At 37.3% G+C, this 25,806-nt stretch overlaps 1 protein-coding gene across 6 annotated transcripts in view; it reads right to left on the bottom strand.

Moving 5' to 3' along the window:
* The window catches only part of LOC150091024 (5'-AMP-activated protein kinase subunit gamma-1-like), a 500,398-nt gene that overhangs the window by 29,401 nt on the left and 445,191 nt on the right, over positions 1–25,806 (bottom strand). For all 6 annotated transcript variants that reach the window (XM_090373902.1, XM_090373912.1, XM_090373921.1 and 3 more), the window contains 2 exons: positions 23,134–23,205; positions 12,455–12,529 (listed from right to left, as the gene is read on the bottom strand). In XM_090373902.1, coding sequence (XP_090230028.1) covers positions 12,455–12,529; positions 23,134–23,205 — 147 coding nt within the window. The remainder of the gene's footprint in view (positions 1–12,454; positions 12,530–23,133; positions 23,206–25,806) is intronic.

The raw sequence follows: 25,806 nt of genomic DNA, 5'->3' as shown, positions 1-25,806 counted from the left end.
TCTAGCAGGGATAAGGAGGTGATTATCCACTTGTATAAGGCAATGGTCAGGCCACACCTTGAGTACTGTATACAGGTCTGGAGGCCTCATTTCAAGAAGGATGTAGAGCTGCTGGAACGAGTGCAGAGAAGGGCAACAATATTAGTGAATGGAACAAAGAGTTGCTCTTACGAAGAAAGGCTTATGTTTTGCAAATTACAGTGTCTGGAGACTAGGCACCGGCGAGGTGATGTGATGTGATCTCTTAGAGGTGTATAAAGCCCCGAATGGTTTTAACATGCTCAATGCCGATGGGATTCTTCCTCTTGCTCAAAATAATCACCTGAGAGGGCATAAATTCAGATTGAGGAAAGACAGAGGGGTAGGATAGTTGTGCGGAAATTTGCCTTTAGCCAGCGGACGGTTGGTGGAACAGACTTCCATCCCTTGTTGTGGAAGTTGATAGCTTAAATAAATTTAAGGCTCAGTAGGACAGGTATTTCGAACGAACAGAGGGGTGAAGTGGAAATGGGTTTTTTTTTTTTTTTTTTGGCTGATGCTGCATAAGCTTGCTTTCTTGCATCATATGCCTCTACTAATGCTACTCTTCCAAGTGGTGTCAACAAAAACCATTAGTATTAAACTGGTCATGTTTTTATTCTGTATGCAGGTTTATTTATTTGTTGCAATTATAAAAACTGATATTAAATTTTAAATTTTGGTTTAAATATTGAGGATGAGTATTTGGGGAACTGTTAGCTCCCCAGCCAATTTCCCAGGGAAATAACAGTTCTTTCATAACTGCTATGAGTAGTCAGAAGATGATTATGATTTTTGATAGCATATTTCTCCATTGAGACGGTATGTAAAAAGATTGTTATTGTTACCGAAACAAAGATCATAGGTTTGCTTGAAGATACTGAAACCTCCACAAGCTGAGACTATTATTTCTATGTGAGAAATGGGTGTAAAATATACGGGCTCTGTTAGAGCTCCATGCATGTTTTAAAGTACAGTTGATTTCGGTTATTTGGGACACATTGGGACTAGTGCATTTTGGCCCGATTAAGCGGCTGTCCCAATTATCTGAAGTTTCACGTAAATAGTTAAGAATACAATGTACCCCCCCCTTTACAATTAGTTCACTGTACAATCAAATCACGTTATGACAAACACAATAGTAAAGTACCGTTCACTATACAATGTGTAGTAAGCGCCGGTCATTGCGATCATGTTTGTGAATTGAATTTTAATTCTATTAAACAGCGATTCTAATTAGTGAAAATAGGAGGAATATTATCCACAGGCTATAAAAACAAAGATATATTAAGCGCAAATTTACCCTTTATTACCTTACCAATTAAAAAATTAAATGATACATGAAATTCGGAAGAATATATGTGAAAATTGGGATAATGAATATGCACTATAATATGTACATACTATCTAAACTAGTTGACATTTCTGTTCACTGACATTTGTGGGTGGGGCTAAAAATTTAAAACAGTAAAAAGATAAGTAATCAATAACAAAAACCACGGCACACACAAATTGCAAGTAACACAATACGCATAAGTGAAAACGGAGTAACGAGTTACAAAGCTTTAAAAATAGGAATGAAGAGAAGATTCTGAAAATTGTTTTTTTTATATGATTGAAGATCCCATGGAAGTGTAAACAAATTTTACCATAATAACCCACAGAATTTCAGCTGTTTGGAATTATTGCAAATTCAATAAGATAGAGTTTACTATCTGTTTATGATAGATTGCACTAACAGAAAAGCCCAATAAACAGGTGACTGCTAATTGTTTTTATTGTTTCATGGTTGTGACCTCCAGAAATCCAACCGAACTACGTGGTACGGTCGGAGACAATCGTAGGGTAATCTCCAGTGCTGCAGTCTCCGGCCCTGATTAAACGGAATTTTGTCCCAATTAAGAGAAGTAAACCCTGGTTATTTTCTCGATTGGGTTCTGTTTTTTAAGATTTGTCCCAAATAAACGGCTGCCCCGATTAACGGAATCCACTGTATAATGCAAGTTTATTATATTGGAGTCTTAACTCCTCACCAAATAAAGCATAAAAAATATGAAGGTTATCCCAAAAGTAATGCACACTGAACATGTGCTCCTCAACTTTGAAGTTTAACCTCAACATTGGTGTGCTTCAAACAGAGTTTGTATACTGAATGTTTGTGAAGAGTCTTTAAAAATTGATGTTAATATTGCTTCAGGTTATATTAATTCAGATCAAAGGTCAAAATTATCAAAGTCTATCAAAATTAAAACTTTATGTGGTCAAATGCCAACACAAATTTATAAATTGCTATAGGAAGTGTGTGGTGAGTCAATAGTAGATCAAAATATGATTTCATGCTGGTATCAAAAATGTTTTGTCAAGGTCAGACCAGTGTTGAAGACAAGCAAAGCAGGTAAACCAAGAACATCTATGGAAAACACATCAGCAGTCATTATTACCACCATTTTGGAAGAAGACATATGTTCGACCTATGGAGGAATAGCCAATGAGTCTGAATACCAAAATTATCTGTAATTTTAAATGAGGTGCAAGCAAAGCATAAAGAAACTGCAATATAGTTACTAAAACAATCAATAAGTTGAAGTTTTTTGAAACACACTGTTAGCATCAATGAGACATGGACACATTTCAACTGAACCTGAACTGAAGTCACAATCAGCTAAGTGGAAGTAGCTATCTTTACCATGCCCTTCTAAATTATTTGCTAACGATCAAAGGTCATCACAGTCAACAATGAAATGGTCATCGTGGCTTACAATGAAATGGTAATCGTGGCCTACAATTATGAGGGTAAGAAAATACCAGCGCTTCCAAAATATCACAAATATCACCTGTCTATCCCTTCTAACAGTGTGTCTTTCTTCCTTGAATTTATTCAAACTACCCACTTCTACAACATCAGATCAAAGTTTGTTCCAACAATCAACTACAAGCTGGCTGAAGAAAAATTTCCACACGTCTATCCTACAATCATCCATTATCAATTTAATTTAAATTATGGCCCCTTGTGTGTTGTCTTAGCAAGAGGAAGGATTGCATCACCATTGAGCTTACTCAATCCATTCACAGTCTTAAAATGGTCAATCATATCTCCTTGCAGCAGGTGTCTAGCTTCCAAATGCTGTAATTTGCAGAACTGAAGCCTTTTCTGGTAAGAGAGCCCTTCTTCTGTTCCCCTCACTAATCTTTACTCTTATCTGCACCTGCTTCAACAGATCTACATACTGTGACAGTTATTACTTCACCCACCACAGGTTTCATCTTTAAGATACATAATTTTGTCCTCAATGGTGTTCTTGCAGAAATTCTCAGAAACCTTTCAGAGAAAGTCTCTAATCATTTATTCCCAAATGCTCTAAAGTCCATTCCACAGAAGGGCTACTGCAAGAGAATTGATTACATATGATGTGTCTGTGATGTCAACCAAATAAAATGTTTAAACAAAGCTGGCTCTGCTCTTCACCCATTTTAATAATGGACTATAATTTACAAGGGGGCATCAAAAAATTCATACCCTGACCTAGATAAAAAATCAGAAGGAAGATGCCATTTTTAATATAAGTTGTCTACACATTCAATAACTAACATGTGAAATTTCATAACTGTAGGTCAGTGGTTGGCAACCTTTTTTGAATGAAAAGCCATTTTTGATTTAATTAAAAAAAAAAAAAAAAAAATCCGAAGAGCCGCACCTCAGCCCAAGATGGGCTGAGGGGGAGTTTTTAAGAAATGGAATAGTGGGAAGGTGTTTTATTAAAAATATATACACCGGTGTTCAAAGAAAGTGCACTGTCCCTTAAAATTGTAATTGTCATCCGAATAACACATGTATATGCAATATTTGTTACGACTGCATCAGATAAGATCGATACACATAGGCGATGACGTAATTAGCATTAGTAGAGGCATTTGATGCAAGAAAGCAAGCTTATGCAGCATCAGCCAAAAGAAAAAATAAAGTAAAATAAATAAATAAAAAATAACCACTTCCACTTCAACCCTCTGTTCGTTCAAAATACCTATCCAGCTGAGCCTTAAACTTATTTAGGCTATCAACTTCCACGACAAGGGATGGAAGTCTGTTCCACCAACCAACCACCCGCTGGCTCAAGGCAAATTTCCGCACATCTATCCTACATCTGCCTTTCCTCAATTTGAATTTATGCCCTCTCAGGAGATTATTCTGAGCAAGAGGAAGAATCCCATCAGCATTGAGCATGCTCAAACCATTCAAGGCTTTGTACACCTCTATCAGATCACCTCGCTGGTGCCTAGTCTCCAGACACTGTAATTCGCAAAACTTAAGCCTTTCTTCATAAGAGCACGCCTTTGTTCCATTCACTAATCTTGTTGCCCTTCTCTGTACTCGTTCCAGCAGCTCTACATCCTTCTTGAAATGAGGCCTCCAGGCCTGTATACAGTACTTTAGGTGTGGCCTGACCATTGCCTTATACAAGGGAATAATCACTTCCTTATCCCTGCTAGAAAAATTCCTATATATCATTGACAATACACCATGAGCTACTCTTGCAGCCCGTCTGCACTGCTCAGAGAACTTCATATCTGCCTGCACAACCACCCGCAGGTCCCTTTCATTGTCTACCACTGTCAGTGTAGTACCACAGAGTTGATACGTTGCTCTGGGGTTGCTGTTTCCCATATGTAGTACTTTACATTTGTCAATGTTAAACTTCATTTGCCACCTCGAAGCCCATCTGCTCAACCTTTCCAGATCCTGTTGCAGCAGCATAGTGTCAGTAGTGCCCTTGACAACCCTGCCAACTTTCGTATCGTCTGCAAACTTGGACATTAAGCTTGATATACCATCATCAATATCATTTATAAATACAGAAAACAATAAAGGACCCAATACTGAATCCTGAGGGACTCCACTAATAACATTAGTCCACGATGAGCAGTGTCCATTGATTACCACTCTCTGTCTTCTCCCCCTCAACCACCCCTTTATCCATAGCAGCAATTTGCCTCCAATGCCACACTGCTCCAATTTGTGCAGCAGTCTTCCATGTGCAACAGTATCAAAAGCCTTTCTAAGATCCAAGTATATAATATCAAAGGTATTCCCTGCATCCAGTTCTTTTGTGACTGCATCATAGTATCCAATCAAATTGGTCAGGCAAGACTTCCCCTTAACAAAACCATGCTGTGTCCGAGCAATTACTGAAGTCTTGTCTAGATGATCCTGCAGTGCTTCTTTAACCAGTGCCTCCATTAATTTTCCGGGAACAGAAGTTAAACTCACAGGTCTATAATTACTTGTGTCAGCCTTTGATCCTCCCTTATGAATTGGGGTCACATTTGCACATCTCCAGTCCATGGGTACTTCCCCTGAGTCCAAGGAAGCTCTCGTAATTATGGCTAAGCGTTTGCTTACTTCCTTTGCTGCCTCCTTTAATATAACTGGATAGATCCCATCCACCCCAGGTGCCTTTCTTGTGTTTATCTTCAACAATTTCTCCTCCACTTTACTCTCAGTTATTACAAGATTATCTAGCTTACTGCTAGAGTTGAATACACCTCTGGAATTCCCCTCGCTGAATAATTCCTCATGTGTGAATGTCGATGCAAAATATTCATTTAGTTTGTTAGCTACCTAAGCAGGGTCATCAACAGTTGACCCATCGATATCAAGTGGACCAATCTGATTCATCCCCTTCCTTCTTGAGTTTACATAAGTAAAGAACTCTTTGCTGTTTTTCTTCGCATCCCTTGCCAAGGATCTCTCATAATCTGCCTTCGCCTGCCTAACCTCCTTTGTAACTTGGTTACAGATCAACTTGTATATATCATAGGCTTCTGTGTCACGTGTTAATTTGTATGTATCCCATGCATTTTTCTTCTCTGCCATATGCCTCATTAGTTCATCTGACATCCATTTAGGCCTAAACCTTGAACAATATTTCTTAGTTGGTATATAAAGCCTAGTAGCTTCCAAGAAAAGTTCTTTGAATGCTTCCCATTTTGAATTTGCTGTTGGTAACATCATCAGTTGATCCCACTGTATAGAATTTAAATACTGTCTCAGTCCATCGTAGTGGACTTTACGAAAGCAATACCCTTTCCCTTTACCCCTAATGGTAGTTACCTCTTTGAGTAACTCCCACTTCAGAACACTGTGATCACTGCCACCTAGTGATTCATTTATCTGCAGATTCTTAATGCATGAAGAATCACTACTGATAATCAAATCAAGAGTATTACTCCCTCTAGTTGCCTCCCGAACATGCTGATGTAGAAAACAATCATCCAATAAATCCACAAAAGCCTTGCTAGTGTGTGAGTGACCAACTCCCAAATTCCAGTGAATATCTGGGAAATTAAAATCCCCCATTATAAGACTCTCTGATTTATTGGCCCACTCTATTTCTCTGTACAGTTTCTTATTATACTCATCAGAGTCATTAGGCCTAAAGCACACTCCTACTCTCAATTTTGATCTCCCAATGCTTATGTCACACCAAACTGGCTCGACACTGCACTGTCCAGCGATGTCGACTGGCTTCACTTCCTTGGATTTTATGTGTTTCTTAACTAATAGCATAACCCCTCCTCCCTTCCTATCCTTTCTGTAGACATTGTACTCCCCAAATTCCAGTTCTGCATTACTTATATCTGTGTGACACCACGTCTCTGAAATCCCAACAATATCTGCCTTTGATGTTTTGAGCAATACCTCAAATTCATCAAATTTATTTACTAAAGTCCTAGCATTGGTGTACACGCAAGTATACATGCACCTGCTCTTCCTCTTAGCCACCCTAACACAACCCATGTGTTTACTTGTACCCCCATGATTCCCAGCAGTCTCTGAAATATCCTGCATCTTATTTTCCAGACTGCTGCTCATTCCAATAGAAGCAGTGCAAGAATCACTTTCACCTCTGCAGTGGCTAATGTTAATCTATTAGTCCTTGTATCCCCCCAAATCTAGCAGTTTTCCGACCCACCTAACACTCCCTCGATAGTATCCACAAACATTCTTGCACCCTTTCTATTTAAGTGTATCCCATCCCTGTAGAAGCAGTCTCTCCTGTTAACAAGTACAGACCAGGCTTAAAAAATTTCTACCCCTTGAGCCCTGCACAATCTTTCCAGGGCCGAATTGATCGACAGGGCTCTCATCATATACTCCCTCCTATCGTGTCTGGGCAGAATTGCAGACACTTTCAAATTCAACCCTAATTCACTGCTTTTTTTTTCATCAGTGACCTGTACTTGTTAAGTAATTCCGCCGGTCTCCTACTCTTAATATCATTAGTGCCAACGTGTACAACTATATCACCTTTTGTGCCCTTAAAAGATGATATCCGCTCTACAACATCATCAACCTTTGCCCCTGGCAGACATACCCTGGTTCTGTTCCACCTATCCTTTTTACAAAGCATGTTTCCCGTTTCCCTGACAATAGAGTCACCAACAACTACTAGTTCCTTTGGGACCAGTGCATTCTGCCTTGGGGGTTGCCGCTGTGTTGCGCGATGACCAAGAGCAAGCTCTGGCATTGGTGTGGGCAGCTGAGAGCTTGATGGGCCCCTCACTTGTAATCCTTCGAGGGCATCCACCCTGTCCTTCAAGCTCTCATATAGGCCCATAACAACGCTGAGTTGTCGCCTGATTTCCTTACACTCCTTGCATCGCGCACATACAAAGACATCCCCCATGGCAGTATCATGTCCCATACCTGACTGCTCCGCAAACATCAAGCAAATAGTCCATCTTAAAAGGCTGTGATTCAGAGGGCAACTGCCCCCCTCAATTCTCCCCTGGGCCACAGCATTCCCATTAGCTTGAGCCTTTTGCTTTGCTGCTCTGGTTTGAGTCATGATTTCGATTTACTTTCAATAAAATTTCAATTTCAGTACAAAATTAAATCCTAAACTTGTATCCCAACACAGTTATAATGCTATATTTATGTTTCAGTAACGAGTGTTATCTACGAAATCCCTTTATATAACTTCCGTATCAAGTTATGTATTAATTATTTATTTTTACTTATTATTTATGTTACGTAACCTAAGTGGTTATATGTATAGTTAAAAGTACAATTTAATTGCCGATGGAGTTCGACAAGATTAATAGATTTTACTGATTAATTTTCCCGTAACAATGGCGGCTATTTACGAATGGTAAACACGTGGATTTGATACCCTTTCCGATACTAAGTAATACCTACAAAATCTCTATCTAAGTTACTTTAAACTTAAGTACCGTAAATAGGAATATAAAGCTACTCTATAAAATAAGTTAATATGTCAATTTAAACTAATAAAGCAGAAAATAAATCAGAAAAAACTTCTCTGTTACAAGAGCGGCAGAAAGGCACGTCCGCACCGGCAACGCTCGTCCTCAGACTCAGACTAATATTGCATCAGCTGTTACTTTCAGCTATGCCGACCGGGCTAGCCGAGTGGGTAAAGTACCTGCCCGGCAACCCAAAGGTCGCGGGTTCGATTCCCGCCTCGGGCTTGGATCAAAGTACTGCAAAAACCTTGGGAGGTGCAATATGGCCACAGAAGCCGATGCGCCAACAACTACCAAATCAAAAAAAAAAAAAAAAAAAAAAAACCTTTCAGCTATATAAGTACGCTCTGCCAGAGTTGTGGTCATTCCTTGCTTGTGTCAGGATGGCGAGTTACATGCAGTTGACACCACGAAGAAAGAGTACTATTGTTGCTTTATGTGAGGAAGGATGTTCTTCTTGTCATATTGCTTATAGAGTGTCTTGTAATCAGTCAACAGTCAGTAGATTTCTTTCCAAACTCAAGAATACTGGTTCTGCTGATAGAAAAAAAGGAATCAGATGCAAATGAGTGTTTATGCCAAAACAGGACTGCGTTTTGAGGCTCTTATGCCTTAAAAACCATAAAGCTTCTTTGTCTGAGCTGAAAAAAGAATGGGAAGAACATACAGGAGTGGTAGCAAGTTTGTTTGTTTTGTTTGTTAGGAGCATTACCAACAAAGGCCATATTGCTCCAGGGATATGCCGTGGTCATTCCCTGACCTTTCCGCATCCTCCGTATTTGGTAGTCACGGGCTCGAACACCGGTCTAATCAAGAGTGTGCTATTCACTGTTCCTCCTGCCCATCTGGCTACAGAGGCACCTGGTAAAAAGTGCAGTAACAGTCAGAATATGCCTCTTCAAAAATGGACTTGTAGCCTGTCATCCTAAGAAGTCCCTCCTCGCACAACAAATGAAAAAGGCCCGATTAATTTGGTGTAAGGAGCATGTTAAATGGACCCCCAAGCAGTGGAAGTAAGTTATTTTCTCGGATGAGAAGAAATTCAACCTGCATGGCTCTGATGGGAGACAAATGATTCACTGTAGATGTGGTGAAGGATACCATCCAGACTGTATGGTGTCTATAGTGAAATTCTTTACCAGCCAAATGATATGGGGATGCATTTCATATTGCAGAGTAGGTCACCTGCAGTTTATAAAAGGTTCCATAAATGCCATTGGAAGGCAAATTGCTGCAAATCTTTCAGGAAGACTCTGCTCCTTGTCATCAGATGAAAAGTATAAGTAGGCACTTCTGTAGTTACTTTAGCTTCATTTCTGCATTAGAGGTTCGACAGTAATGTCTTTACATTTGTTACAGGTGAAAAAATGGTTGGAAGAACGATCCATTACAATTCTTAGCTGGCCAGGAAACAGCCAGAAAAATCCTATAGAGAACTGTTGGCATCATGTGGAATCTGCAGTTGCCAAAGAAACCAAAGACCATTCGCAAACTTCAGGAAACCATAATTCACGTTTGTAACCACAAACCATCAGTTGATTATCTTCAGAAATTGATCTTGTCAATGTCTCAACGGTGTGCTGGTGTCATCAGGGCCAGAGGCTTGTTTGTTTGTTTGTTATTTGGTTTTTAGGAGCATTAGCAACTAAGGCCATATTGCTCCGGGATATGCGGTGGTCATTTCCTGACCTTTCCACATACTCCGTATTTGGTGGTGACGGGCTCGAACCCCGGTCTAATCAAGAAGCATGTGCTATGCACTGCTGCTCCTTCCCACCTGGCTACGGAGGCGTCAGAGCCAGAGGCAGTTCAACTAAATATTAATTTGCACCTGGTGAACGTTTCATTTTGTTTTCCATTTAAAACGATAAACCGAAGAAAACTGATAACATTTCAGCCATAATTGTCGAGTTTACCAAAACTGTTGTATAAAGGCTTCATAGAATATTTTGAATACAGAATATTTTATATTCTATATTCAAATTTGAATATAGTATATAGAATATTTTGAGAGCACCTGTCAAATATTACTTAGCTTTGCCTTAACTATTAATAAATATCTTTTGTTTATATTTCTATTTGTGATGCCATTCATTAATGTAACATACCATTAACAATGTAACAGTTATTAATGTAACGTATCGCAAAAAAGGGTTAGAAATGTGGAATTCCTAGGTGATGCACTTTCTTTGAACAACAGTGTATTTTTTTGAAATATTTATTAATAATGAAAAAAAATGTAACAAACATCAAATTAGGTACAAATTAATGTGACTTTTGCTGCTGAACTTCTTGAGTGAGTCTCTCAACATCATGCGAGTATGCCGAAATTTCCATCTTTAAACATGCTGAGAGATTTCCATTGTTCAGACGGTTTCTTGATTTATTTTTAATATAGTTCATGTTTGAAAATATTTGCTCGCAAAAATACGTATCTTGTTGTACATGTAGTCTAAAATTAAAGAGCTGCAGTTACATGTTCAAAGAGCCCAGGTTGTCGACCCCTGCTGTAGATGATTGGACACCAGAATCTGAGGAAAGATGCTATGGTTGACAAAGTGGAGTATTGAGCAGTGATCAAATTCCTGGAATTTGTAGGACAAGAAAGCTCAGGAAGTTGATAAAGAAATGAAAGCTGTGTATGGGTAGAACTGTCCATCCTATGACACTGTAAAAAAGCAGAATTTGATGAGCCAAGAGAAGAAAGGCCAACATCCACAGACAGTGAGATGGTTGCAAAGGTTGAGCAGCTGGTGCTGAGTAACAGACGTGTGACCATTTCATCGCAAATGCAGTAGGAATTAGCTATGGGTCTGCCCACAGAATATTACATGTCTAAGGTCTCCGCATGATGGGTTCCAAGATTGCTGACGTCTTTGCAGAAGCAATGTCGAATGCAATGTTCTTGCCAACTGTTGGATTTGTGTGCAGCTTCAAACTACTACAGCACCCACCCTATTCTCCTGACCTAGCATCATCAGACTTCTTGTTTCGAGAAATGAAGAAACCATTGCGTTGATGCTGCTTGATTTGTCTCAGGAAGTCATCAATGAAGTGAAATCGTGGTTTCAGGGAAAAAAATACAGATTTCTATGATCAAGGCATTAAACAACTGATCCATAGATTGTAGAAATCTGTTAATATACATAAAGAGTACATAGAAAGGATTCAAGTTCCTGTGATGGTTCACCTTTCTAGGACTATTATTTCTAGGTTAAGGGTATGAACTTTTTGTACCCCCTCATATTACTGTAGATCATATCATATTCTCCACTGGAGAGTAATAACTTGATTCTTTCGTGATTGTTGCTTTTACTACTGATATAAAGTTGGTTCATTTTCCCACTCCGCTGAGAGAAAGTGTCTGGATGTGGTCACTTCCATGATTTCCCTCTTGGACATGTAGTCTAAAATTAAACACAAAATACAAAGCATTATTTAGTTAAATACAAGATTTTGAAAGTAATATTACTGCAAATTCTTTCATTGTGGGGGAAAGGGTGATGTCTATGAAAAATATCTATTCACAGCTATGTTATAAATTTTGAAGATGGCATGGAGTTTTTTCATGAAATTAAAAAGAGTACTTGACACTCTGAGCATGTTATTTAATTTTTACAATACTTAAAATATTCCTAAGCATTTGCATAAGCTTCTAAAATTTCAGCAGAAAACCATCCCATGCCTATTTATGTTATGAAAGTTTAGTTGTGTTTTTAAAATTTATCTTCTGCTATAAAAATTATTATACTTTTACAGTGCATGTAGCATTTTTGATTGGGGAGGCTAATTGAAATATCTCTATTTCTGCTTTCTAAAAGTTTGATTTAAAAAATCTGCTAGCATGAATATTCACTATTATGTATTATATACTGTAAAGTAGAGATTGTTAGATTTGGAATAGAAAAATCTACTCCACACACAACAAACCAAAACACACCAGCTGAAAGAATGAGAAGTACTCTAAATTTATTAAGTTTTATCTTTCTTACCATTTTTAAAAGTTCAACTAGTGCAAGAATTGCAATTATTAGCCTTCTACAAGTAATTTACACTTACTATAATCTACATACATGTAAGTTGCCACTTTAAGTGTATATTATTAAATTTCAAAATTTAATGTTTCACCAAAAAATACCATATTTACTTATATTAACTCATATAGCATTACCTCAGCTTTTACAATTCGTTCCATCACTGCCCCTAGTGTATCATCTAGAGTGCACTTTAGAACACCTTCAAACCACTGAAACAAATGTAAGGAAACTGAATTAGCATTTCATTAATATATCAACAATTAATCTTAGACTTAATTTAATATCCATAGGATCTCACATAATCTTACATGATCATATATCATCAGGTAAAAGATATATAACTAATACACTATTAGACGTGTCATTTTTCTCAAGTTGCAAACCTGCTTGTTAGAAGAAATAAAAATCTTTTTTTACTTAAAAATCTGTCTGTCTACATGAGCTTAATAATAATAATAAATTTAATGATAAGATCACTAACAGTCACTAATATTAGTAATACCTACAAAATATAAGTATACAAATTAATTAATATAAATCAAATTATTGGTTAAAAAACAAATGCAAGAATGTTGATGCTGTCAAAGCAGCATTAGGTGGGTCGGAAAGCTGTTCATTTGAGAAGGGGATAGATAAACTAGCAGTTTCATGGGTCATAAGCAGAGGTGGAAGTGGCTCTTGCTTTGCTTCTATAGAGACATTTAGTTGTCTGAAAAGCAGGAGGAGGGTGATTTAGAAGCTTCCTGGCTACACGTAGAACCAACAATTACCATGCACATATTTACTTGATTATACATTAATAATAGGAATATATTAAATATGTTTAATGAATTCGAAGTACTGGATAAGTGATCAAATGATCACACTATAGGTATAAGTATGGGGTCCCCCCCCCCAACTATTACTCTAGCAATTTCATATTGGAAACTGTAAAAAGTGTATACTACATATAGTAGTATTTACTGTACATCCAACCATATTTCCAAGAGGGAAAATCAGCCAAAAATTACTGTATATTCACTTCGACGTATTTGGCATTCAGTTGCAGAGTAATTTTTGTAAACAACAGAACTCACCAGAGACCAATTACTGCAGACAACCAGTTTTGCCCCTTAGCTAGAGATGCAATAAAAAGTATATCAGTAGAATGCTAATTAAAAACAGCTACCTCTGGAGAGAAATATGGCTACCATTCGTCATGTGTTACAATTGTTACATTTTTTTTTTTTTAAGTAAATTTTTGTAAACCACACTACACGACATTCTTTCTTCGACTAGAAATTAAACTTAGGATAACAAAAACTTCTAAGAGCTAAATAGACAAAAATATACATGAACCGAAAAGTGATTTATGGAGAAATCACGTGACTTCCTTTTGGCACTATGATTGGCCAGACAGTTTGATTCTGATTTATTAGTTTTCTCAAAACAGTTAATTCTAGGGCATCAGAAATAAATACATGGCAAAATTAGTAAATCAGTAGGACTGAAGTAATGGACATCAAAAGAAAAAAATTACACAGGTGAAGAAAAGTTAAAGATTATTGAAAGAATCAGGAATGCAGTATGTTTGTCGAATATAGAATTTCAGATGGAACCGTCCATGGTTGCATGAAAGAGGAATAAAAATTGCATCCATTTGTAGACTCCAATGAAGATGAAGCAGGTCTCCAAAGAAAGAAAACTAGAGTTTGTGAAAACAACGATGTGGACCAATGCTTCTACAGAAGTTTAGTGAAGGAGTACCAATACATGAGCTAATTTTGAAAGCACAGGCACTTCAATTTCATCTACTTGGTGAAGATGAAAAACGTACTGAAAAAGTGCTGCCATTAGTTGCATTGCAAACTTTTTGGCTATGGAATTCTTTGGACAGGTTACGTGCCACATAAGAAAACAATCATTTGTGATGCCTATGCTGCTGTTCTCAAATATTTAGGAGGCCATAAACAAACAGACAAGAGGGAAATTGACAGGAAGTGTCTGTCTTGCATCTTCACAATCAGCTGTAAGGTACACAAGTCCCATGAAGCAATTTCTGCTCTGAAAGCGGGAATGAAAACTAACAAAGAGAGAGAATTACTGTGTTATTGTGCACAAACATGACTGGAAATCACAGGTTAAAGCCATTGTGCATTGGTGCAACAGAAGGCCAGTGATATAGGGAGTGACTCAGAAGATGACGTGAATAACTCTTGAAAGGAAAAAGCACTAAAAATTAATGAAGTGGTTGAAAACATTAAGGAGGTGACAGCATGGTTAGAATGTCAGAGTGATAGTGAACATCTTCATTTATTGCATCAGATCACCATTAAGAATAGTGAAAAAACGTACTGAAAAAGTGCTGCCATTAGTTGCATTGCAAACTTTTTGGCTATGGAATTCTTTGGACAGGTTACGTGCCACATAAGAAAACAATCATTTGTGATGCCTATGCTGCTGTTCTCAAATATTTAGGAGGCCATAAACAAACAGACAAGAGGGAAATTGACAGGAAGTGTCTGTCTTGCATCTTCACAATCAGCTGTAAGGTACACAAGTCCCATGAAGCAATTTCTGCTCTGAAAGCCTGCAGATTTCATGAGTTAAGCCATGTGCCCTATAGTACAGCCTGGCCACCAGTCATTATTTCCTCTTCAAAAATCTAAAGTATCCTCTGCTTGTGCAATTCTCAAGTGAAAATGATCTCAAGGGAGCTATAAGGGGCTTTTTTAAAGAACAGAACAAAGATAAGGGGATATATAGTAAGAAAAAAGTAAACAAAAAAAAAAGTAGGGTATGCTGTATCTTTATTACAGAGGCAGATTATTTTCTGAATGATCCTCATAAAACTTAAAGAACCCAGGTCTCATGACCTTTAAAGCTGCAATAGATGCAAGATTATCTTGCATCTATCACAGCATGGACTGTTAAAGGAAGATCACGTCTATTTAATCTAATTAGCTACTATGAGGTTGTCACAAAGGAACTAAATGCAAACAATTACCCAATCACATACAGATTTCAGTAAACCTTTGATAATGTACCATATGTAAAATTGTTGGATAAATTAGATTAACTTAGTGAAAACGTTAAAATAATCAAAAAGGCCAAAGGATTTGGAAATTGGGCAGTGGGAAGAAAATTATCAGTGACAGTTGTATATGAGACTGTAGAAAGATGAAAGAGCCAACACAAGAAAGTAGTGGCATTAATAGGTTTTTTTGTCGGAAAAAAGGAAATACTCAAGTGTTCGAAGAAAAGTTTTAAGAGTATAGCACCAAGGAGCAACAGTTCAGACAAGCATTAGTATTGGTATTTCTGGTGCAAGGGCTACTAGGGCCATATTGCACCTATCAACGATATGGAGGTCAGACATGGTGATAATAAAACCATGTCAGAGGTGATCATATAGCTGTATCCATTTTAGGAAGCAGAAAAATTCTGGAAGATCTGCATCATTGCCTATGATATGATGAAGTGTTAAAAGTTCTTGAAAATTTTGAAGAATACTGAATGACGCTTTTCAGGCATCAGTGTACAGCATGCAATCAGCGAGAATGTGTTTCATTGTGAGAAAATAAATGCAGTGCGTACACTTCGGAGGATCATCTCCAGTGAGTAGATAGAGATAGGTGAGGTGACTGTGACCGATTCGTGCTCTGGATAGGACTTCTTCCTTTCTGTTCACACAAAACTGGAAGCCCAAAAACCGTGGTTCAGATTTTATTTGAAGGAGCTTGTTCTGCAGTTGAGCTTGCCATAGAAGTGTCCACTGTTCCTTACATACATATCTTATTAGTAAATTAATAAGAGGAGTTTACCTCAATATAGTACGTGGAACACTTCCGTATGATACCCTCCAGAAATTAAAACGGAAAAAACGAAAAAATCGACAACTTACCGGTACATTAAAGTAAAATATAAATAATTAAATAATTAAAGTAAAATATAAATAATTAAATAATCAATTTAACACAATTCAAAATCAATTCAAAACAATTAAAATTCAAATTAACGCAATTAAAAGAATCTAACGAAAATATTCAAAACGATTTTCCTTCCTGAAGCTGACAATGCTTTTCGACCGACTGTCGTGATCACAGGAATGAAAATTACCGAATCAGGCTAAACCTGCAACTTAAATAGTGATTATATGTCTTCGCGCATGCGCGTAAAGGTCCACGCATCGGAGATCAAATATGGCCGCCGAACATTAACAGAATTCTCGTGTAATTTAATTTCAACGGTTTCTGCAATTAATAGTCGCGTATAATTACGTTGAACGTTAAGTATTTTGGCCTCGTTAAATAAAAAAGTATGTTTTTCGTTAATGGCATGAAAGGCTAATTCTGACGCTGCTGAACGAGAAGCACGAACTGAGGCTTCGTGTTGATTTACACGAATATTAAGAGAAAACCGCGTCGAACCCTGGTAAGACGAGTCGCAATCACCGCAAGAAATGTTGTATACTAGATCATTAATTTGTGTTGCGAACGCGGAAAGAACCGAGCGATTGTTCAGTATAGTGTGTAACTTCCGTATAGGCCTAGCTATAATTTTAAATTCGGTATCTTTAAAGAATCTGTTTTAAGCTGTTTGTGCCACTGTTCAACATATGGGACAGAAATAAAGTATTTTTTGATATTACTATTGTTGATTGGTGTAGTATTTTGTATCCTATCCTTAGCTTGTACCCTAATTCGATTTATTGTGTTAATGGGATAACCCCTGTTCAAGAATCTGCTAGTTAATATTTGTATTTCTGAGTCCAAAGCAGAATCCGTCGTTGAATATTTATAGGCATTTAGAAATTGATTAAAGATAATCGATCTTTTGTAGGTGAACGGGTGGTAGCTATTATAATGTAGAAGCATACCGGTGTTTGTGGGTTTCCAATAGATGCTAAATTGTATTTTGTTCGAGTCCTGGGTAAGCGTGAAATTTAGAAAGTTTAACGACTTAGTATCCGTATCTTCCCTTTCCAATGTAAATTTGAGTCTAGAATGAATATTATTAAACGAGTGTAAAGTGTCTTGGATAGTACTACTATCGGTAATAACTAGAACATCGTCTAAATACCTCCCATAGTATGTGATACGGGGACGAAAAGGTGTCAAATGTATCTGCTCAATCGTTGAGAGATAGATCTCTGACATTAAGCCACTCAGGCTCAAACCCATCGGTAATCCAAAAATTTGTTTGTACACCTTGTCTCGAAAGGTGATGTAGTTAGCCTCAACTAATAGTTTAATTAAGTGAAAAATTTCCTTAATAGGCAGCTTCGTATAATTAATCGGTGTCGAGTTTTTATTTAACATATCCCAAATAATATCTAATGTGTATTCAACGTTTACATTCGTATATAATGAGGTAGCATCTAATGAGAATAAATTTTCATTGTCGCCGAGTCTACAGTCTTTAAGATTATTAAATAATGTATCGTAATTCTTAATCCCAAATTGTATAACCTGTCTAAAAGGTTTTATAATATTATATACATGTGTGGCTAAGGCTGAAAATGCCGAGTTCCTGTAGGAAACAATAGGTCGAATCGGAAATCCAGGCTTGTGTAATTTTACCTGACCAAAAAGTGCAGGAATATTGTATGTTCTGGACTTTTTTTTTCAATTCCTTCAACTGAACCATAGTAATGTAGTCGTTTTTACGATATGTGGTTAACGTTTTATTGTATTGATTTACCAAATTGGTAAACAGTGTCGGGTCCACTTCACGATAAGTGGAGGTATCAGACACAACTGAATCTAACTTATTAATATAATCATGTTTATCTAGTATTACCACTGTATCTCCTTTATCTGCCCTCTGTATAATAATGTCCTTATTTTCTCGAAGTTCTCGTAAAGCTGAACTGTCATGTGTATTCAATTTAGGAAGTCGCGTTTCTTTTGTTATTCACTACTTGGTTAACTTGTTGAATAAATACATCTTTTTTGTGGAACACTACGAAGTCCAAATTCAATATCAATTACGCATTGTTTTTTTGGCAGCTTTCGAGGTGGTAAATTATAATTTAATCCTTTGGATAAAAGTGAAATCTGGTCCTGCGATAGTACACGAGGAAAGATTTGTAACCTGTTGATATGTCGGTTTGTTGGATACTGGGTGAGGGGGTGTTCGTGAACTAGCCGACATATTCTGTGGTAGTGCGTTATGTGTCTGTGGGGGGGGGATGTCACCCAACCCGTGTGAACTTGGTCGCAAGCTCGCGACAATGTGTTAGAATTCGCATGAACGTGTCTTGAACTATTTGATAATGCTTGCAACTTATTAACGTGTCTGTTTTTTATTTCTGAGGCTTGTGCTTCCCGTCGCAAATCTATGGAGGTCTTCAATACAGACCAATCGTTCGGATGTAGATAATTTTTTAATTTATTGCGAAGCTTCCTAACCTGGGAAAGGTATTTTTGTTTATCCGAACATCGAGATTTTAAGGCAAGCTTAACAATATTACGTGATGTCGCCAGTGATAGTTGTTTTATGCCTGAAATTTTTTGATTTAAATTCACCCTGGCAAACTTCGGAACGATGTTGTTTTGAAGGCAATATTTTAGGAAAGAAATATGGTAACTTTGGGCCGAGTACCTTAGTGTAGATTTAATGTAATTTTGTACCAAGCCATTCAAAAAATCTCCCATAATTGTGTGTATCGATTGTATACTACTGGAGAGACAGGAAGTGAATGAAATAGCCAATAAGAGTTTGAAAATTAATTAGATAGTATGAATCAGAGCTGTAATACTCAATATGTTCTACGTTGATAATAATATTAGTAAATTAATAAGAGGAGTTTACCTCAATATAGTACGTGGAACACTTCCGTATGATACCCTCCAGAAATTAAAACGGAAAAAACGAAAAAAATCGACAACTTACCGGTACATTAAAGTAAAATATAAATAATTAAATAATCAATTTAACACAATTCAAAATCAATTCAAAACAATTAAAATTCAAATTAACGCAATTAAAAGAATCTAACGAAAATATTCAAAACGATTTTCCTTCCTGAAGCTGACAATGCTTTTCGACCGACTGTCGTGATGACAGGAATGAAAATTACCGAATCAGGCTAAACCTGCAACTTAAATAGTGATTATATGTCTTCGCGCATGCGCGTAAAGGTCCACGCATCGGAGATCAAATATGGCCGCCGAACATTAACAGAATTCTCGTGTAATTTAATTTCAACGGTTTCTGCAATTAATAGTCGCGTATAATGAGGACAAAATACTTAACGTTCAACGTAATTATACGCGACTATTAATTGCAGAAACCGTTGAAATTAAATTACACGAGAATTCTGTTAATATTCGGCGGCCATATTTGATCTCCGATGCGTGGACCTTTACACGCATGCGCGAAGACATATAATCACTATTTAAGTTGCAGGTTTAGCCTGATTCGGTAATTTTCATTCCTGTGATCACGACAGTCGGTTGAAAAGCATTGTCAGCTTCAGGAAGGAAAATCGTTTTGAATATTTTCGTTAGATTCTTTTAATTGCATTAATTTGAATTTTAATTGTTTTGAATTGATTTTGAATTGTGTTAAATTGATTATTTAATTATTTATATTTTACTTTAATGTACCGGTAAGTTGTCGATTTTTTCGTTTTTTCCATTTTAATTTCTGGAGGGTATCATACGGAAGTGTTCCACGTACTATATTGAGGTAAGCTCCTCTTATTAATTTATTAATATTATTATCAACGTAGAACATATTGGGTATTACAGCTCTGATTCATACTATATACATATCTTATATAGGATCTGTAGTCAATATATGGTACATAGCAATGCTACGTTGGATGATTGTTTTGTTGTGTGATCCGCTTTTTCATTCCCTGATATCCCAGTGTGGCCTGGGATCCAACAAAAGATGACTACTTGCTGGTGTTCATGAATATGTATCAGCTTAGTTTTTATTAATTTTATTACAGGATGTGTTGGGGAGGAGGAGTTTTGAAAGGCTAAAGTGCACTCTGCGAGTCTGTATATATTACATTTTTTTGGATGGACAGATGGAGAATATATTCTAAGGCAAGCTTGATGGCTTAATTCTGCTGTATAACTGCTGCATTCAGTGGGTAGGGAAACAGCGATGGTGGTATAGGAAAAGACGACTGCAGCCCCCACTCCACTTTCAGACTTTGATCCATCAGTGTATACTTTTGTGAAATGTGGATAATTTTGTGTGTGAGCAGTATGGAGTTGCTGTATATTGATATTTGCAAGCGAATATTTTCCCCAGTTTATAGCTGTCATATAGCTGTCATAGGAAATAGCTGTCATAGGATGCTTTAATAGAAGACCATGGAGGATCTGCACTGTTTGAATCTTGGAAGACTTTGTTAAGATGTATATTCCAGGATTGTTATAATGCCTGCAATCTCATGCCAGTAGGTTGAACTGCTCTAGGTTTATTTCTCTAGTGCATTGAGAACTGTGGATCATTAAGTATTGGGCTAATGGGGTGAGCAGTTAGACTTTTGAATTTTGGCCCCATAGTTTAGGAGTAACACTTTCTCCTGAGGCTGAGCGGAGGTTCATGGGCTTCGATATGACCTTTGTACTGCCGATATTCTATAAGCACCTAAGCAATCCCGAGGGCAGAATGTTGAATAGGGGCAAGCCATGCTAGCATGCTTTTCCCCTAGCAGAATCATACACTGGGGCACCATAATCAAGGCAAGATCTAATTAGAGCTCTATACAAGTGAAGTAAGGTGTAACGATCTGAAACCCATGATGTGGAAGAGATAATGCTTAGTAAGTTCGGTTTTTTCTGGCAAACAGTCCGTTCAGACATGCAGTTCTGAGAGAAATGTGCCAATTTAAGGCCTTAGCAATCAAGAAAGAATTTGCAATTGAGAGCTTTAAGGCAAGGGGATGAATTGTGAAGTCTCACTAAAAATTAACTATTAATTATCTATAATTATCTAACGGAATTTCCAAGCACATATTCAATATTCAAGTTCAAAATGTAGCCAAGCCACTGCTTATAATAATGGAATAACCACCACTTTGTCTCTACGGGGAAAGTTCCTATATATTGACAGAATCCCATGGGATGTCCTAGCAGTACAGCTACATTGTTCAAAGAATTTCGTATCAGATTGTAATAGCTACTCACAACTCCTTTTCATTATCAGCTATACTGAGCTTGGTACTACCCAACTGTCATATTACTCTAGAATTATTGTTGACCTTGCACTTTCCATTTTTCAATGGAAATTTTTCAAATTTCAATTTTTCTCAGCAGCCATTTTTCAATGTACAAAAATAATTTATCTGGGTTTTGTTGAATTTACACAATGTTAGGTAATCATCCTGCCCATCTTTAGTATTAGCATATGATGCAAGAAAGCAAGGTTATACAGCATTAGCCAAAAGGAAAAAAAAAAAACCGAAGGAAAAAATAAATTCCCATTTCACCCATCCATTCAGTCCAAAAGTTTGTCCACTAATTCCTTGAATTTATTTAAGCTATCGACTTCCACAATGACAGATGGAAGTTTGTTACAGCAATCAACCACCTGCTGAATACAAAATTCTGCTCTGCACATCTATTCGACAATTGTATTTCCTCAATTTGAGTTATGGCCCCCCTCAGGTTTGTAATCTGAGCAAAAGGAAGCATCCCATCAGTGCTAAGCCTGCTCAATCCATTCAAGGCTTTATATACCTCAATCAGATCACCTTGCAGGTGCCTAGTCTCCAGATGCTGCAATTTGCAGAACTTAAGCCTTTCTTTGTAAGAGTGGCCCTTTATTTCCCTCACCAATCTTGTTGCCCTTCCTTGTACTCATTCCAGCATCTCTACATCCTTCCTAAAATGAGGCCTCCAGACCTGTATGCAATACTCAAGGTGCAGCCTGACTACTGCCTTATACAAGGGGATAATTACTTCCTTATTTTTGCTAGCAAAATTCCTGTGTAGCACTGATAAGACCATATGACCTGCCCTGGCAGCCTGTCTGCAATACTCAGAAAACTTCATATCTGACTGCTCAATTACCCCAGGTCTTTTATTCTCCACTACACCCTGAGTGTAGTACTACACAGTTGGTACATAGATCCTTGTGTTCAATAATCACTTTGCACCACTTGTGTTCAATAATGGAACAAACATGTTCAGAAGACAGGCAGGCACTACAATGAAAAATTAACTGTCTTCATCAAAAATTATGGCTAGGTAAAATGTCATACTTTTCACATATGTATATTGTAAATGGCATGAAATAAAAATCAGAAAGAAATACTTTCTCAATGACTCTCATACTCTGAGGCTTACCCAACTTCAGTATTCTTAACTGATTATATCACCAACAGCAGTGGAATTTTTCTCCAGGTCAAAGGGGTTACCAATGGAAATATCTTCCAGCATCATTTAAAGTGTATAACATGGTTACATATTTACTTTTGCCACCTGATATAACAAGACAAAGTGGAATGGTAACAGAAAGGAAATTACAGAAATAGCTTGTAAAGATTCCTTTAATTAAGCCTTTCAGTTTGAACTGGAATGTTCAACCAGTCAATGTAATTTAATATAGAGAAACAAGGGAAAAAAAACCAAAAAAACTTCCATGAAATGCAATTTGGGAAGGGGTGTTTTTCCCTTCATTCATAAAACATTTTTTTACGAAAAAGTATGATTTTCATCTCCACGAAAATTCCTTACATCTGCATTTGAAATAAAACATTAATAATCAAGATGGTAATCCTTAGCTAAATAGTTATCTTAACAGTATTTGTATTTTAATAATATTTCTAGAGTAATAGATTAATAATACCCATCTGTAAGCTTACTTGATCTCGATGTTCCAATGCCTTTTTTACTGTTAAATCCAAGTTGTTGTATGTTTTTTCGGCTGCAAGATTCTGAAAAGACAAACAGAGCAGTATGTGAACACGTTACAAAGGAGAACTAACTAGAAACCTAACTGCACCTCTTCCTCATCATATAATGAATAATACTTTATTTAGAATAGCAAGAGGTAGCAAACTACTCCGGTGTTATTTGTGTGTTTTGTGAAAGAAAACTTGCTCTGAGCATACCAAGATCCTATTTACCTTTCAACAAAATTTTGGCTAAAAGCAGCAATAAAACCTGTTTCCCTGCAGTGATTATATCATCAACATCACTGGTGTTCCAGATTCTTGAATTGTTTTTAGATGCCATTATTTAGCTTTACTGGCAACCACTGAAGTAAGAGACTAACAAATTTTTCAGCAAACTTTGCTTGAGCAACTGTTTATTAGTGGGGATTCCCTTCCCAAGAAGAACACATTTGGAGAAGGTTCTCTTGTGTTGCTCATTTTATTTACAAGATGTTTTAAGGTAATAGAAGAGTGAAATAACACCTAAGTAGATACTAAAAAAACAAATTTTTTCATAGACTTGGCTGCTTTAGTAGAGGCATATGTAGCATTAGTAGAGGCATATGATGCAAGAAAGCGAGCTTATGCAGCATCAGCCAAAAAAAAAAAAAAAACCCACTTCCACTTCACCCCTCTGTTCGTTCGAAATAGCTGTCCAGCTGAGCCTTAAATTTATTTAAGCTATCAACTTCCACAACAAGGGATGGAAGTCTGTTCCACTAACCAACTACCCGCTGGCTAAATGCAAATTTCTGCACATCTATCCTACATCTGTCTTTCCTCAATTTGAATTTATGCCCTCTCAGGTGATTATTCTGAGCAAGAGGAAGAATCCCATCAGCATTGAGCATGCTCAAACCATTCAAGGCTTTATACACCTCTATCAGATCACCTTGCTGGTGCATAGTCTCCAGACACCGTAATTTGCAAAACTTAAGCCTTTCTTCGTAAGAGCAACCCTTTGTTCCATTCACTAATCTTGTTGCCCTTCTCTGTACTCGTTCCAGCAGCTCTACATCCTTCTTGAAATGAAGCCTCCAGACCTGCATACAGTACTCAAGGTGCGGCCTGACCATTGCCTTATACAACGGAATAATCACCTCCCTATCCCTGCTAGAAAAATTCCTGTATATCATTGATAAGACACCATGAGCTACTCTTGCAGCCCGTCTGCAATGCTCAGAGAACTTCATATCTGCCTGCACAATTACCCCCAGGTCCTTTTCATTCTCTACCACTGTCAGTGTAGTACCACAGAGTTGATACATTGCTCTGGGGTTGCTGTTCCCCATATGTAGTACTTTATATTTGTCAATGTTAAACTTCATTTGCCACCTTTCAGCCCATCTGCTCAACCTTTCCAGATCTTGTTGCAGCAGCATAGCATCAGTAGTGTCCTTAACAACAATGCCAACCTTCGTATCATCTGCAAACTTGGACATTAAGCTTGATATACCATCATCAATATTATTTATAAATACAGAAAACAATAATGGACCCAATACTGAACCCTGAGGGACTCCTTAATAACATTAGTCCACGATGAGCAGTGTCCATTGATTATCACTCTGTTTCCTCCCTCTCAACCACTCCTTTATCCATAGCAGCAATTTGCCTCCAATGCCACACTGCTCCAATTTGTGCAGCAGTCTTCCATGTGCAACAGTATCAAAAGCCTTTCTAAGATCCTAGTATATAATATCAAAGTTATTCCCTGCATCCAGTTCTTTTGTGACTGCATCACAGCATCCAATCAAATTGGTCAGGCAAGACTTTCCCTTAACAAAACCATGCTGTGTCCGAGGTATAACTGAAGTCTTGTCTAGATGATTCTGCATTGCCTTTTTAACCAGTGCCTCCATTAATTTTCCTGGAACAGAAGTTAAACTCACAGGTCTATAATTACTTGTGTCAGCCTTTGATCCTCCTTTGTGAATTGAGGTCACATTTGCACATCTCTAATCTATGGGTACCTCCCCTGAGTCCAAGGAAGCTCTCATAATTATAGCTAAGAGTTTGCTTACTTCCTTTGCTGCCTCCTTTAATATAACTAGATAGATCCCATCCAACCCATGTGCCTTTCTTGTGTTTATCTTCAACAATTTCTCCTCTACTTTCCTCTCAGTTATTACAAGATTATCTAGCTTACTGCCAGAGTTGAATACACCTCTGGCATTTCCCTTCATGAATAACTCCTCATTTGTGAATATCGATGCAAAATATTCATTTAGTTTGTTAGCTACCTGAGCAGGATCATCAACAGTTGAACCAGCGATATCAAGTGGACCAATCTGATTCATCCCCTTCCTTCTAGAGTTCACATAAGTAAAGAACTCTTTGCTGTTTTTCTTTGCATCCTTTGCCAAAGATTTCTCGTAATCTGCCTTCGCCTGCCTAACCTCCTTTGTAACTTGGTTACAGATCAACTTATATCTATCATAGGCTTCTGTGTCATGTGTTAATTTAAATGTATCCCATGCATTTTTCTTCTCTGCCATATGTCTCATTAGTTCATCACACATCCATTTAGGCCTAAACCTTGAACAATATTTCTTAGTTGGTATGTAAAGCCTAGTAGCTTCCAAGATAAGTTCGTTGAAT

Source organism: Mastigoproctus giganteus, chromosome 1 (assembly GCF_048544385.1).
Source record: "Mastigoproctus giganteus isolate SK-2022 chromosome 1, ASM4854438v1, whole genome shotgun sequence".
Lineage (NCBI taxonomy): Eukaryota > Metazoa > Arthropoda > Arachnida > Uropygi > Thelyphonidae > Mastigoproctus > Mastigoproctus giganteus.
The sequence above is the reverse complement of the archived record's forward strand: the minus strand, read 5'-3'. Positions and strand labels throughout refer to the sequence as shown.